This window comes from Pipistrellus hanaki, assembly GCF_964339955.1.
Source record: "Pipistrellus hanaki genome assembly, chromosome: 18".
In the NCBI taxonomy this organism is placed as follows: domain Eukaryota; kingdom Metazoa; phylum Chordata; class Mammalia; order Chiroptera; family Vespertilionidae; genus Pipistrellus; species Pipistrellus hanaki.
The window spans coordinates 13,710,540-13,727,383 of NC_140520.1; the positions used below are offsets into that span (position 1 = coordinate 13,710,540).

The following is a 16,844-nucleotide window of genomic DNA, read 5'->3' on the forward strand; positions in this document are numbered from 1 at the left end:
TTCCAGCTGTGCTGATAAAATGTGAGACAATTTGAAAGTAAATTTTAATTTGAAGCTGAGCAAATCCAGGACTATGCAAATCCATTTTCAGTATTGGACTATAAAGCACTTTGCAGCCAAGTGCTTATCAAACTTACAGACTCTGTCTAATCCTTCTCAAGATTGAGTTTGGAAAAGATGCAACACTACCATTTGTCAGGAACTTATTAAACTTATATAAGAAAAAATTCTTTTGAGAAAATAAGCAATAAAGATTAGGAATGAGGCCCTGGCCAGGTAGTTCAATTGGTGGTTCAATATCTGGTCAGGACACATACAAGAAATCAATGACTGCATGAATAAATGGAACAACAAAATAGACATTTCTCTCCCTTTTTCTAAAAAAAAAAAAAAGAAAAGCCCATCCAGTGTGGCTTAGAGGTTGAACATGCCAAGAGGTAGAGTTTGATTCTCAGTCAGGGCACATGCCTGGGTTGTGGGCTCAATCCCCAGTGGGAACCATGCAGGAGGCAGCCAATGGATGTTTTTCTTTAAAAAAAATAAAATAAAAAAATATATATATATTATTGATTTTTCACAGAGAGGAAGGGAGAGGGATAGAGAGCCAGAAACGTCGATGAGAGAGAAACATCAACCAGCTGCCGCCTGCACACCCCCTACCGAGGATGTGCCCGCAGCCAGTGCACATGCCCTTGACCGGAATCGAACCTGGGGCCTTTCAGTCCGCAGACCGACGCTCTATCCACTGAGCCAAACTGGTTTTGGCCAATGGATGTTTTTCTCTTGCTCTATCCCTTACCCTTCCTATCTCTCTAAAACTCAATAAAAAAAATCTTTTAAAATATATTTTATTGATTTTTTACAGAGAGGAAGGGAGAGGGATAGAGTTAGAAACATCAATGAGAAACATTGATCAACTGCATCTTGCACACCCCCTACTGGGGATGTGTCCACAACCAAGGTACATGCCCTTGACTGGAATCAAACCTGGGACACTTGAGTCCACTGGCTGACGCTCTATCCACTGAGCCAAACTGGTCAGAGCAAAACACATTTAAAAAATAAATTAAAATAAATTAAAAATTCAATGAATTAAAAAAGAATTTGCCCTTGCCAATTTGGCTCAGTGGATAGAGCGTTGGCCTGTGAACTAAAGGGTCCCAGGTTCGATTCTACTCACAGGCACATGCTTGGGTGGCGGGCTCGATCCCCCCTCGTAGGTGGCGTGCAGGAGGCAGCCAATCAATGATTCTCTCTCGTCACTGATGTTTCTATCTCTCTCCCTTCTTCTCTGAAATCAATAAAAAATATTTTTAAAAGGACATTTAAAAAAATTTTAAACTAGAAATGAGGGCACCCAGGGCAGTTGGCTCAGTGGATAGACCACTGGCCTGTGGCCTGGAGGGTCCTGGGTTCAATTCTGATCAAGGGGACATACCTCTTTGCAGTCTCCTCCTTGGCCTGGGCCCTGGCCAGGACTCGTGCAGGAGGCAGCCAAACAATATTTCTGTCTTTTCCTCTCCCACTCTCCCTAAAAGTCAATAGAAAAATATCCTCAGGTGAGGATTAAAAAGACAAACCAAAAAAAACAAAACAAAAACAAAAACTAAAAAAAAAAAAAAAAAAGCCTAGGAACGAGGGGAAACTTCAGAAGTTACAGCTTTTTAAAAATCTTATCTTTATTATTGCATTCCAGTTAAAGTCAGTCTCTTCTCAATTTGCCTCTTCAAGAGTCAGCTACTCAGATCTGCCCTCCCTATACTAATTCCTTGTCTGAATTCCTATAACATTCTCACTTTGAAGCACATAATCTACTAAATCCTCTGAATTCCTATAATATTCCCAGTTTGGAGCACATAACATACTACTTTAAGACTGATCTCTAGTTGTTTTGTACATGCAAATTTTATCAAAGCTCAAAAGCAAGGACACTGAATCCTTTGAATCCCTCAAGCTCCTTTTTGTTTTTTAGTACCTGACAGAGAAAAACAATCACATAGGGAAGCATTTATTTGAGGTTTAACATGAAATCTACAAATAAAACTTGTATAAACACAAATCCATATTGAACCAAACAACAGAGAACAAAAGACAAAATAAAAACAAAGAAGACGAATTGGTGGCTATATACAGTTGGACACAGTTGTGTCTTGTACACTAGCAAGTCTTTTACAAAATAATCATCTTAGAGCAACAGAAGACCAATCTTTAATGCTGTCTTGCAAGATGGGTTACTTTAGCAATCTCCTTCACTTTTCTCCACTGTCCTCCTCTAGTATGGCTGGTAAACGCTGTGGTGATCGCCACCCCTTCCTGGGGCCTTGCCGAAGGGCTCTATTGGTCTCAGCCAAGACCCCTCGTACCACCTGGTCCACCAGCTGCAGCATCTCTTCCTCCTTTTTGTTATTATTGCTGCCTATGTATGTTTTGGGGCATATATTGATTTCATACTTCCCAGAACCAAATTGATAATAGCTGCTTTCTAATAATTTCTTCACTGGTTCTCATCTCAATATGTGATAAGACAAAAACCGCTTCTTTCATTTGTTTTTGTATTCATGGAGAAGTTCAGTATTTTCAACCTTTCCAAAGGCTCCAAAATATTCTTTGTTCTTCAGAAGTATCTGGGCTCAATCTACCCCACAAAACCTTTTTGGGAGCTGCTTCCCTTTTAAAGCTTTGGCCCTTTGGGAGCTTTCAATTTGCCATCCAGTTTGTGTTCTTTCCGTCCCAAAACCTCATCCACATTAGCAGCATCTTTGAAAAGCACAAATCCAAATGCCCTTCACCTCCCGGTGACTGGACCTGTTTTAATTGTGCCGTCTCCAACTTCCCCACATCGAGACAAATGTTCAGTCAGACCCTTCCTGCTTGTATCCCAGCTCAAGTGTCCAATACACATTTTACAGTCATCCAGCTGATTCCTGCTCATGGTGATCTCCATGGTGGCCAAGTTCCTGGCTGGGGGTGCTGGTGGGTAGTTAGGGTTGCTGCCACGAAGCACTGTATGGAGCCGGTGGCGGGAGAAGCCTCACCGCTCTTAAAACAGTGCTTAGTGTGCACAGAGGAGTTCACACACACACACACACACACACGCTGATTTTCATCCCATTGCCTTCCCCAGCAGACCTCATTGCCCTGTCCTCATTACCCATCTCAGTGCATCCCTTTAGTCCAAACTAAGTTCTCTCTACCATCAATGATGCCCAATTAGAGAAGAAGATAAAAGCATGAACTTCAAATAAAAATTTATTCCTTGTTTTCTCGTATTTAGTACACACACTTGAAACAACTTTACCCTTGATCAGGTGGGAAAGGAGCTATCATTTCCTATGTGTTTCCTTTCTCCCCACTCAAGAGGTAATGTGACTGAAGGAGCACTCCCTGGCATGCTCCCTAGCACTTAGTCAGGGTGTTCTGTGCATGGTGAGCACTAAAATGGATTGTAATCAATGCTTTCCAGAATGTAAAATCTCATGGCATTAAACTTTTCTTAAAAGGACGCATTGCAATGATTCCAAACATTTCTACCCATACATGGGTAAGTAAAAGCCCAGCAAGTTGTTTACAAGTTTTGCATTGTGTCAATCTCCATATACAAGAGCGTAAGTGAAAAATATCTCTCCCTTCGCCTCCCCAAACATCACAGACCAATTCTTGCTATTATATCATGAAGTTAAAACATGTTTCCCTTTCTGAAGTATACAGTTAATTCTAGACACGAGCTTCTAAATTTTGTAACTTACCAATCTAGTAGGGCACGAATAGTTCCAGTGCTTTTCAACTTGTCCCTGAATTTTTCTCTCTTCGAAGTTCCAGGCAGTAATTGATTTTAATGCCCTGAAATTGGATAAAGCTGACTACTTAGAGCTTATAAATTACATGCACTATATATATATCCCTCAAACTAGCACCATGAAGAGAATTCTCAATACTAATTGATGGGCTAATTAATCCAACAATCAAATATATAACAGTGATCGTCTTTTTTGATTTTTATTTTAAGAGGACATTTGTTAAAGCTGGGGACAGTGAAACAAGGAAGGGTGTAGGGTAGAAGCCTAGGCCAGCTGCTGTTTGCTCGCTGGAAAGTAAAAGTCACAGTGACCGAAGGCTGAAGCGAGCCAAAAAGGAGCTGCTGTTGACTTACTGAAAAGTCAGAGAAAAGGGGGCCTCGGAGACAGGTTTGGGGGTTAGCCCGGGATGAGCTGCCGCTGCCCATTGCTCCCCTGGTTGCAAGCCTCCTGGGGACCGTTAGAGTTTACAAGACGCACACCTGCGAGGGGAGAAAGGCGTGGGCGTGCTCCTGCAGGGGAAAGCCCTGGCAGTGATAGTCTTAAAAACACTGATTTGTTATTTCTCTTATACACAACTCAAATTCCCTCGTGTATTACATATTTTTCTTTCTGGCAATATTCTCTGCTACCTTGTCTATCCCAAATAATTATATAGCTAGCTGTCAACTTCTTGGTTAATGCTCATAACATTGCCCTAATCATTAGTAATGAGAGCTAAGGCATTAAACTTAAAAGGCTCTAGGCTAGTTTAAATATGGTGAAATACTGTTAAAATAGAATGGTACTACGTTTATTTTCTACCTTCATGCCTCTCCATGAACCAGTCAATGGTTCCTATAAGATTGTCTTGCGTAATTTGAATTCTGGGTCTTTTACTTTTGAATGGCTTGAGTACCATAAGACATAACTTATTTGGTAGCAAAAACATTTCCAAGTTTAAAAAAGAACCATTACTCAGCTAGAAAATTTACAACTATTATTTTTCTTTAAACTTGGAACATACAGCATTGATTATAAGGAAAAATACAACCCTGTCCTTCTGCCTGTAAATAAGGACACAGTAAGTTGAGCTATGTGCTTTTTAAGAGGCACTACACAGAGTCCTGTTCTTAGAGTTTGAAATGGACAAGAACACTGCTTCAGTGATGTGTAATGTTCAACATATGCCACATTACTCTTAGCATTTATGCACTTAATCTTCACACATAACCAGTTCAGATATCAAAACAATCCTGATTCTAAGAGAGAATGCCACCAATATTTAAAGCTGTTTCTTCCCAGGACAAGAAATTATCAAAGTGGTATTCTCTTAAGCTAAGCTTTGTCAAGGCTCAGAAACTGTGAGGTGAATTCTGCGAAGTCCTTGTAAAGAAATCTTCAATAAGAAACTCAACGTATGGAAATTTTAAAGCTTCAAGACTGGCTCGTTAAACATCAATACCACAGGCTTTCTCAGAGCACCAAGTCTAGTGATTGTCAGTGTCAAGGAGGCACATACATAATTTTATTCAAACTCCTGACTGAGGTCTCTTCTCTGTATGGAAAATGCAGTCAGTCTGACAAAGGGCCTAACAATATTTTGCCAGGCCTAGCTCTTCTAAAGAGCACAGGAAATACCCAAAGTAATGTACAGATTCAATGCAACCCTTATTAAAATACCAACGGAAGCCGAAACTGGTTTGGCTCAGTGGTAGAGCATCAGTCTGCGGACTGAAAGGTCCCGGGTTCGATTCCGGTCAAGGGCATGTACCTTGGTTGCGGGCACATCTCCAGTAAGGGGTGTACAAGAGGCAGCTGATCGATGGTTTTCATCGATGTTTCTAACTCTCTATCCCTCTCTTCCTCTCTGTGAAAAATCAATAAAATGTACAATATATTTGAAGAAAAAAAAAAACAACGGCATATTTCACAGAGCTAGAACAAATACTCCAAAAATTTATATGGAATAAAAAAAGACCCCAAAATACTTTAAACAATAAAAAAAAGACCCCAAATAGCTGCAGCAATTTTGAGAAAGAAGAATAAAGTTGGAGGAATCACAATAGCAGATTTCAAGCTATACTACAAAGCAACTGTAATCAAAACAGCTTGGTAATGGCACAAGAACAGGCATATAGATCAATGGAACAGAACAGAGACCCCAGAAATCCACCCAAGCCAGTATATTCAATTAATATTTGACAAAAGAGGCAAGAGCATACAGTAGAGTCAAGACAGTCTCTTCAATAAATGGTGTTGGGAAAATTGGACAGATACATGCAAAAAAATGAAACTAGACCACCAACTTACACCATACACAATAAGCTCAAAATGGGTAAAGGACTTAAATGTAAGTCATGAAACCATAAACATCCTAGAAGAAACCACAGGCAACAAATTTTCAGACGTCTCTCGTGGCAATAGGTTTATAGATACATCTCCTAAGGCAAAGGAAACTAAGGAAAAAATAAACAAATGGGACTACATACAAATAAAAAGCTTCTGCACAGCAAGAGAAACCATCAACAAAATGAAAAGAGAGCCACAGTATGGGAGAACATATTTGGCAATGATATGTCTGATAAAGGGTTAATATCCAAAATATAAAAGTAACTCATACAACTTAGCAAAGGAAGACAAGCAATCCAATTAAAAAATGGGCAAAGAATCTAAATAGACACTTCTCCAAAGAGGACATACAGGTGGCCAAGAGACATATGAAAAAATGTCAAAGTCACTATCATCTGAAAGATGCAAATCAAAATGACAATGAGGTACCATTTTACGCCTGTCAGAATGGCTATCATCAAATCAACAAATGACAAGTGCTGGTGAGGATGTAGAGAAAAGGGAACCCTCATTCACTGCTGGTGGGAATGCAGACGGGTATAACCATTCCTCAAAAAATTAAATATGGCCGAAACCGGTTTGGCTCAGTGGTAGAGCGTCGGTCTGCGGACTGAGGGGTCCCGGGTTTGATTCCGGTCAAGGGCATGTGCATTGGTTGCAGGCACATCCCCGGTGGGGGGTGTGCGGGAGGCAGCTGGTTGATGTTTCTCTCTCGTCGACGTTTCTAGCTCTCTATCTCTTTCCCTTCCTCTCTGTAAAATATCAATAAAATATATTTTAAAAAAATTAAATATGGAACTGCCATTTAACATAGTGATCACACTTCTAGGAATATATCCTAAGAAACCCAAAGCACCAATCAGAAAGAATGTATGCACCCCTATGTTCAATTTACAATAGCTAAGATCTGGAAACAGCCTAAGTGCCCATCAGTAGATGAGTGGATAAAAAAGCTGTGGTATATTTATACCATGGAATACCATGCAGCAATGAAAAAAATCTCTTATCCTTTGAGATAGCATGGAGGGACTTGGAGAGTATCATGCTAAGTGAAATAAGTCAGTCAGTGAAAGACACGTATCACACGATCGCACTCATATGTGGAATCTAAGTAACAAAACAACAAAGTTTGAAAACCGTTGATCTTGACCACAGATCTCCTCGGTGCACTTACAATCTGGTCCGGGTACTCAGGAATACTACCATTTCACACATAAAACAAGGCTGACATTCTAAATAAAATGCCCTTGGTCATTGCTCTCTAGGCCCTAGATGTTCACCAAATGCTAACAAATGAGAACCGAGTAACCCATTTTTCCTATGCTATCCTTTTATTTCTAAAGACACTGTATGTAGCCACGTCTATCACACTGTGTGTTTCAGGAAAACAGTAACACAAAATACAGCTTTTAAGATAAATAAACGTGCCACAAGAAAAAAAAAAGAGAGAGAGTGAGAGAGAGAGAGAGAGAGAGCGCGAGCGCGTGAGCGCACAGGGATGCTAAGGGGAAGCACTAGGGAACAATTACTGTAAATGTATTGGTAAGTGCATTTCTGGGGGGAAAAGAAACCCCTACAAGGCAATGGCTATCCTAACTAAGGCTTTAAATTAAATGAGTGTGGAATCCAGTAATGGTTCCCTAAGTGTTTACCTTTGAAGGTAAAGAAAACCCTGAAAGAAAGAGTAAAATAACCTCATAAGAGAACCCTTCATTGTATTTTATATGCTTGTTTGTTCTCAACCATCCTAGTTCATTTCTTAGAAAAGCCAGGTGCGTACTAGGAACACTGACTGACCTGACTGTTTTTCTAGCCAAGTTCCTGTAAATGCATGGCCTACTTCCCCAAATCTCATCACTCCAAACTGTAACAGGAGTCAGTTCTCCAGCTACTTGCTGAACTTCAGCACCTGTCTCTTCAGCACTGGTTTCCCCATCTGGTTTTTGTTGTTTCCAGGAAGCACAGTGTGAACAGAAAAGACAGAGGTCCTTCTCTGGGACAGTCCCAGGAAACTGAGAAGATAATGTGGAATAGTGCATGGCAAAAAATTCCTCTTATGAGCTTAGTCAAATACACTTGGTATATATATATTCCCCTGGATATAAACAATTTACATTAATTAATTAATCAGCAATAGAACCCAAAACTATGGTAGATCAAATTCTAATGTGACAATTTAAAAGCAGAAAGTGCTCCACTGGGTTAATAAATCAGAATTAGCTAAGAGACAATATATTAAATACCACATCATTGAAAACTCCTAGTAGGCATGTCCCCTTCATCAGTTACTTTAAAAATAACGGTCATAACAGGAGAGAGAGCAAGCACCATGCTCACTAATGCCGGTTACTGGACTGCTTTGATTAAGCACTGCAGTTCACACGTAAACACTTTGCAACTTCAAGTTACTGAATCCTTCTTCTTCCGGAATGGTGATTTTAGCCTCTTCCATACACTGTTTTTGGGTTTAGATTTTTTCTCCATGGCCAGTACGGCCTCCTTTTCTTTCCTACGTATCTCCCGGACAAGGGCGTGGAATACATCGTCAATGTAGTATCGGTATGCAGCAGATGTCTCAAAGAAGGGACAGCTGAATTCTCGGGCCAAAGCCGATCCTTCTTCTTTAGTGACCTTTAAAAATGTAAACAGAGAAAATTTGTAGTGATACAAGTGGGAAACAATGACAACTACTCCTCAACTCTGGAGGTATTCAAGCAGAGTACAGTGATTTTTGTAATGTTGGGAGGCTAAATTACATGTGTTCTGATTCCTTCTGCCTTCAAGTTAGGTGAATTTATGACTACTCTATTTTATTTATTTATTTTTAAATATATTTTATTGATTTTTTACAGAGAGAAAGGGAGGATAGAGAGTTAGAAACATGGATGAGAGAAACATCGATCACTGCCTCCTGCACACCCCACTGGGGATGTGTCCACAACCGGTTTCGGCCGTCTACTCTATTTTAAAGATAACTCTTTGTAATAGGGAACAGTTATAGATATCAAAAGTGCAAACTGCATTTTCTTCATACTTCTCATTTAAAAAAAGTAAAACACCCCCTAACCGGTTTGGCTCAGTGGATAGAGCATCGGCCTGCGGACTGAAGGGTCCCGAGTTCGATTCCAGTCAAGGGCATGTACCTTGGTTGCGGGCACGTCCCCATTAGGAGGTATGTAGGAGGTGGCTGATCGATGTTTCTCTCTCATTGATGTTTCTAACTATCTCCCTTCCTCTCTCTAAAAAATCAATTAAAAATATATATCAATAAAATATATGTATAATATATATATATATTATACATATATTTTATTGATTTTTTAGAGAGAGGAAGAGAGAGGGATAGAGAGTTAGAAACATCAATGAGAGAGAATCATCGATCAGCCGCCTCTTGCACACCCCTTACTGGGGACGTGCCCGCAACCAAGGTACATGCCCTTGACTGGAATTGATTTTTTAGAGAGAGGAAGAGAGAGGGATAGAGAGTTAGAAACATCAATGAGAGAGAATCATCGATCAGCCGCCTCTTGCACACCCCTTACTGGGGACGTGCCCGCAACCAAGGTACATGCCCTTGACTGGAATCGAACCCGGGACCCTTCAGTCCGCAGGCCGACGCTCTATCCACTGAGCCAAACCGGTTTCGGCAAAATATATATTTTTTTTAAAAAGTAAAACACGAGGCAAACAGATGCGTATTTAAACTACAATACTGAAAACTGTAAAGAACCCAAAATTGATTATTCAATTATGGATATACCACAATTTCTCCTACTTTTGGGTATTTAGGCTTTTTCTAATTTTTTGTTACCATAAAGAGCCTGGCAATAAACATTTTACATATAAATCTCTAAATAAATTTTTCAAAGTCAAACTACTGCTGGGGAGGGGAGGAAGATCTGGGGGAGATAGGTTCGGAGATAGATCAACCGAAGGACTTTTATACATGCATATAAGTATAACCAATGGACACAAAACTCTGGGGAGGGAGGGGATGTGTGGGAGGGAGGGTGGGGGGCAAAAAAAAAATCAATAAAATATATTAAAAAAAAAAAAAAAAAAAAAAAAGTCAAACTACTGCCAACAATTTGTATCATTCATGGTTTCCAGTAGTAGCCACGAATGTGCCCATTTCACTACACCTTCAGAAACTCTACACGGTACAGCAACATGGCAAACATCATTGCTAACGTGAAATGTATGGCTTATTCTAAAATCCCCTACAGTTTCTCTTATTCTCTTCTTCCAGGGCTCATCATCCTCATCATCAGGAAGTATATCTTCAAGTCTAATTTCAGTTTCTCCAGTTGCAACATTTCTGAAGTTTTTAAGAATTGAACGTTCCACGATCCTTCATTTACTACCTATTCTATGCCATCTGATTACTGTCCTGTGGATTTTGTCCTATAAACTAATTCCTGAAATCCAGATTTTGATCCCAAATGATAGAAAATTAATATATACCAGGAAATTTTCAAGGTTAGGCAGAAGCTAATTTTTAATTTTTACTTTCAGGCAGAGGAATCTATAAACAGAAACGATTAATCCCATTAGGTTACAGGTAGCATTTTCAACTCCATCCTCACCTGTCTTAGCTGCTTTAGATCAGACTTGTTTCCTACAAGAACCACAGGTGTGTCATCAGTACGTCGAACTCGATAAATAAGCTGTTTAAATTCCCGCACTTCATGAAAACTTCGACGATCCGTGATTGAGTAACAGATGATAAACCCTTCTCCTGCCCTCATGTACTGATCTCGCATGGCTGTAAACTCTGCCTAGAGGGAAACAAGGGTCAGTAATGTAGTGATGCAACCTAGAACTACGTATATATTATCTATTTATTTCAGATTAAGGAAGAGATATATCAATTACCTGCTATCCTGAGTCAGAGTGCATGAAAAATTAAAAGACATGAACTGGTGATATTCTCTGCGTAAGCCTTCCCCCCTCCTTTCTAGAGTGAAAATGTCTTACTCAGAGCATTCTGGGATTAGATACCTGTCCAGCCGTATCCAAAATATCCAGATTGGCAGGCTCATCATCAATCCGGATCCGGATTTTATAAGCATCTTCTATAGAAAGGAAGAAAGGTGTACTGTGACCCCATAGACATAGGAATATGCAACCCTACTTTAAAATTCATCTTATGGAAAAGCAGATTACGTAAGTTCTTTAAGTGTCCACATTTTCTCTGGCAGTATGCTAAATCTATTGAGATTCGTAAAGTGGGTCTTCAATTAAATATATTTTTTTCACTTATGCAGTGATGTAAGTTTATTCATAGCTTAGATTTACAAGATCTCACCTATAATTCTAAGTTAAAAAGGATTCTGAGATCATTTTTTTTAAAAATATTAGGCCAAAAAAGTAACTTGCAGGCATTACATTAAGTAATTTATATACATTAACTCATTCTATAATAATTCAATGAGGTATTATTATCTCCATTTTACAGATTTAAAAAGTTAAACTCTAAAAATTAAATCTCCCTACATTATACATTAATTAATGACATAGCCAGAATTAAAACCCAGGGATGTCTTGATTCAAAAGCTATATACTATAGTTCCTCCTCATTTTAATACTATAAAAAAGAGAAAAAAGTCTAAATAATCCAGTGTCATTAATTTCTCCTTTATGGAAGCAAATTTCTTTTTTTAAATAATTTTTTAAAATATATTTTATTGATTTTTTTACAGAGAGGAAGGGAGAGGAATAGAGAGTTAGAAACATCGATGAGAGAGCAACATTGATCAGCTGCCTCCTGCACACCCCCTACTGGGGATGTGCCCACAACCAAGGTGCATGCCCCTGAACGGAATCAAACCTGGGACTCTTCCGTCCGCTCTACCCACTCAGTCAAACCTGCTAGAGCGAAGTAAATTTCTTTATGCATATTATTGCAGTAACCTTGGAAAATACAAGAAATTTTTAAAAAGAGAAAAAAATATTTAATATGTTCACCATTCAAACAACTGCTGCTTACATCCTGATGTATTTTCTTTTTTTTAATATGTTTTATTGATTTTTTACAGAGAGGAAGGGAGAGGGATAGAGAGTTAGAAACATCGATGAGAGAGCAACATCGATCAGCTGCCTCTTGCAAACCCCCTACTGGGGATGTGCCCGCAACCACGGTACATGCCCTTGACCAGAATCGAACCTGGGACCTTTCAGTCTGCAGGCCGATGCTCTATATCCATTGGTTTCGGCCTGATGTATTTTCTTATCAAAATTTTTTTCTTGAACCCCTGCTTCTGATTCTTCCTCAAAAGTGAAGAGCCAACTAAATCAATGTTTCTCAAACTACAGGACACAATCCATTAGGATTAGTGAATTGTGAATGAATTTAATGAGTTGGGACATTAAATTCATTAAAATAGCATTAAAATAAACAAGCAAAAACCTTAAATAAAAGAGAAAATACCAGACTGTACCACATATAGTGAGGTAAATACAGTTTCGTGAATTTTAATTACAGGTGCATATGGGTACACACACATATTTAATATGTGTACTCGTTACTAGCAGCCACAGTTGAAAACAAAATGTACTACATTATAAACTCACTGGGAACAGACACCTCTCTACTCCCACGGCCTACCACACTGCTGGGACATGACAGGAACTCAAGTGACATGGTATGTACTGGTGAATCAGTTAATATTGTCAAGAAAGTTTCCTATTGAAAAAAAGAACAATCAATGGCGGGGGATTTTTTTTTTAATTCTAATTATCCTAAACCCTAACTCGGTTTTATTCCTAGAATTTCCCCCCGAGTTTGAATCTCTGAACAATGTTCTAACTCTAATACAGTACATGAAAAAAGCAAGCACTGTTTCCATCTCCCTCATCCACAACAGTTCTCTCTCTATGAAATGACCACATCCAGAGCTGGGTGAGCACAGACTTTGTGGAAAACAGAGCAGCAGAGGCCTGACTCAATCGAAATCCTTCCTAGAGTCACAGGTCCATGACTAAGTGTCACATCCTGAGATCTGTGCTCTCCCCTGCCCTTACCCCTTTTATCCTGAGACACAACCCTTAGTTCAAATCTGTTTCCTTATGGCTCATGAATAACAGTAATATTCCTAGTCTTTGTAGAGAAAGGCAATTTTTTTAAAAGGTAAAATAAAGTTACTTTTTATTCTAATAGCATTTTGCCAACAAAAGAGCATTAAGGATTACAAAAGACATGAAGGCAGACCTTACTGTGTAGTGAACTTGAGCTACAAGGAAGTAAATGACGAGCTTGTGAGTGGACGTCCAGGCTCCGGAGAGCTGGGCTGTAAGAGTTCAGCAGGCTGGCTCCACTTGTTTTTCTGCTTCCTTTTGTGGAAGTTCAAACCAGCTGACTCATAGCTAGAGAGCCAGTCTCAAGTCAGACCCTTAGAGAACCGACAGCAAAAGGTTTCTGTTAAGTGGCCTTTAAACTTTTCCTTGAACCTAGCAATACAGTACAACCATAAAAATGGGACAAAGAAAGTGTCCCATTCATGTCCAATAAAACCATGGCTTATATCCAAACAGAGTAAAGTGAGGAAAAGGAAAATTCATTTGCTTACCCACTGCTCTGATACTCCTATTAAATAAATCTGAATTAGACACCAAAAGAGGCTTAAAATGTAGTTAAAAACTGTTTTAAAAACTGACACCAATGACCTAACTGGTTTGGCTCAATGGATAGAGCTTCGGCCTGCAGGCTGAAGGATCCCAAGGACCCCAGGTTGGGTTCTGGTCAAGGGAATGTACCTGGGTTGCGGGCACATCCCCAGCAGAGGGTTTGAAGGAGGCAGCTGATCAATGTTTCTAAGTCTCTATCCCTCTCCCTTCCTCCCTGTAAAAAATCAATAAAAAAAAATATATATATATATATATTTTTAAATATATATATATATATTTTAAAAATATATATTTTATTGATTTTTTACAGAGGAAGGGAGAGAGATAGAGAGCTAGAAACGTCGATGAGAGAGAAACATCGACCAGCTGCCTCTTGCACACCCCCTACCGGGGATGTGCCCGCAACCAACAACCAACGTACATGCCCCTGACCGGAATCGAAGCTGGGACCTTTCAGTCCGCAGACCGACGTTCTATCGCTGAGCCAAACCGGTTTCGGCAAAATATATATATATTTTAAAAATGACACCAAGACCTTCTTACGGGTTATTTAGATCCCCACGTGACCATCTGACTTACCGATGGTGGGGTCGTGATCTTCTGGGAAGCGGTGGCTGATGAACTGCATGGTCATGGCTTCAAAACAAGAAACGAAAGTTAAGCTCACACCCAGGTGACGGGCCCACAGAGAGAACTCCAAGTGTCCCCTGCATGACAGCCGGTCTCCCGCCATTTGCTTTCGGAAATGCCCACCCTCAGTGCGCCTAAGACGGAAGGGAGGTCACCTACCGCTCTTGCCCACGCCGCCTGCGCCCAGCATCACCAGCTTGTACTCGCGGGAGAGCGCGGCGGGGCTGCCCGCGGGGCGCGCTCCGGGCTCCATGGTCCCCCCGCCGCCCCGGGAAAGGCACCTACGGACAGAGGAGGCGGGGATGTCCGTGTGTCCTCGCCCGGGATTCTCCCCAGTGATGTTGGGGAGTGGAAGCGAGGGGAGGCACGGAAACTTCCGTGTGAGAGACACGGCCACCGGAGCCCTGGGCGGGAATCGAACCGGGACCCTCCGTCCTCGGGGCCGCTGACACCGAGCCAAGCGCGGGGCTGAAGAGGAAGACGCTTCACCCCGATGGCGGCCTCGGGAGACCCCGGATGGCGGCCTCGGGAGACCCCGGATGGCGGCCTCGGGAGACCCGGATGGCGACCTCAGGAGACCCCGATGGTGACCTCAGGAGACCCCGGACGGTGACCTCAGGAGACCCCGATGGTGACCTCGGGGCGGCAGCTCCCGGGAGTGCCCGGCTCCCACCGCCCGGGCCGCCCTCTCGCCGCGCCCTGCCTGCCGGGGGCTCCGGGGCCTAGGACGCCCCTCACGTTCCCGGGGGACAGGCAGCCCCAGGACACAGCAGGCTCCCCCCAAAGGCAAGACACAAAGGAACCACTTCTTCAGCCGGAGACCGCACGGAGGGAGGGGAGCGCTAACGTCGAGGTTCGGGGACCAGAGGCTCAGAGCCGCCCAGGCCACCGGGGTCCGCGCCGCCGCCTCCCCGTCCCTCCCCCGGGGGCACCCGCCGCCGGCAGGTCCCCCCGGAACCCGGCCGCTCGTACCTTCCGTGGGCGAGGACCGCGGGCCGCCGGAGCTCAGCCTCCGTCCTGCACTCGCCGCGGCGCCCGGCACTGACCGTGACCCCTCCCGCGGCCGGGAAGATGGCGCCACCGCGGAGGGCGGCGCTGACGTCGCCGGGCCCGCCCCCGCGCCGGTCCGCTCACCCAGTTCCTGCCGCGGCCGCCAGGCCCGGCCCAGGAGGGGCACACACAGATGTGTTAACTGTTCACACAAATCAAAAAGGAGGTGGCCGAAGCCCGTATGGCTCAGCGGATAGAGCATCGCCTGAAAGGTCCCAGGTTCGATTCGGGTTAAGGACTTGTGCCTCGGTTGTGGGCACATCCCCAGTAGCGGATGTGCAGGAGGCACTTAATTTGTGTTTCTCTCCCATAGATGTTTCTAATGCTCTGACCCTCTCCCTTCCTCTCTGTAAAAAATCGATAAATTAAAAAAAAAAAAAAAAAGATGGAGGCTCGATCCTCAGTAGGGGGCATGCAGGAGGCGGCCCACGGATGGTTCTCATAGATGTTTCTCTCTAAAATCAAAACGTATTTCAGAAAGAAAGAAAAAAATAGAGGATGTGATAAGAATTACTCAGGGTTGTCCGCTGCTCGTGATAAACTAATTCGGCCAAATGTAAGTTAACAGGAAATGGATACCCACCAAATCCTCCCCCAAAGCAGATCGTTTACTTCTCAAGAACAGAAAAAGCAAATTTCCCCCAAAGAATAGCTGACTTGGGCTTTTGAAAAAAGTGGATCAAGTCTCAAAGACCAGATGTTCCAGTTTATCAATTTTCAACCTTTTTCATCTCATGGTACACATAAATTACTAATATTCTGTGGCACACCAAAAATGTTCTGACAAAATAGGTATTAATTTTTCATTCACACCAGATAGCTGTTGTGTTGGCTGTCATTTTAACAATCTAAGGCAAGAGGTCAGTACCCCTGACAAGTCAGATATTGCACATTTTAAAAATTCTTGCAGCACACAGTTGAAAATCACTGTTCTAGGTAACTGGAGTTCCATATTTTATTTTTACAGACAGGAAGGGACATAGAGAAACATGGATTTACTGTTTCACTTACTTAATCTATGCATTCGTTGGCTGATTCTTTTTAAAATATATTTTATTGACTTTTTACAAAGAGGAAGAGAGGGACAGAGAGCCAGAAATATCGATGAGAGAGACATATCGATCAGCTGCCTCCTGCACACCACCTCCCACTGGGGATGCGCCCGCAACCACAGTACATGCCCTTGACCGGAGTAGAACCCGGGACCCTTCAGTCCGCAGGCCGCCGCTCTATCCACTGAGCCAAACCGGTTTCGGCCATTGGCTGATTCTTGTATGTGCCCTGACTAGATTGAACACACAACCTTAGTGTATCTGGACAATATTCTATGTTTTCCAAAACATTCTATATTTCTGTATTTTAAACATATATAAACGAAACCTATTAAGATAATTTTTGTTTTGTTGTAAACAA

General features: G+C 41.9%; 1 protein-coding gene across 3 annotated transcripts; it reads right to left on the reverse strand.

The window, feature by feature from the left end:
* Positions 1–834: 834 nt before the first annotated feature.
* Positions 835–15,491, reverse strand: RIT1 (Ras like without CAAX 1). Of its 3 annotated transcripts, none has more exons than XR_014793416.1 (7): positions 15,354–15,491; positions 14,541–14,662; positions 14,331–14,387; positions 11,127–11,200; positions 10,712–10,903; positions 2,640–8,756; positions 835–2,582 (listed from the first exon to the last, which is right to left on the reverse strand). XR_014793416.1 is itself a non-coding variant. In XM_084866920.1 (6 exons), exons 2-6 carry the CDS (start codon positions 14,632–14,634, stop codon positions 8,526–8,528), a joined length of 648 nt encoding a protein of 215 aa, XP_084723046.1. In that variant the 5' UTR covers positions 14,635–14,662; positions 15,354–15,491; the 3' UTR covers positions 835–8,525. The 3 variants fall into 3 exon arrangements, 1 of the variants encoding a protein (XP_084723046.1); XR_014793417.1 differs by having other exon boundaries at positions 835–1,811; positions 1,862–8,756; XM_084866920.1 differs by having other exon boundaries at positions 835–8,756.
* Between the last annotated feature and the right edge of the window lie 1,353 nt (positions 15,492–16,844).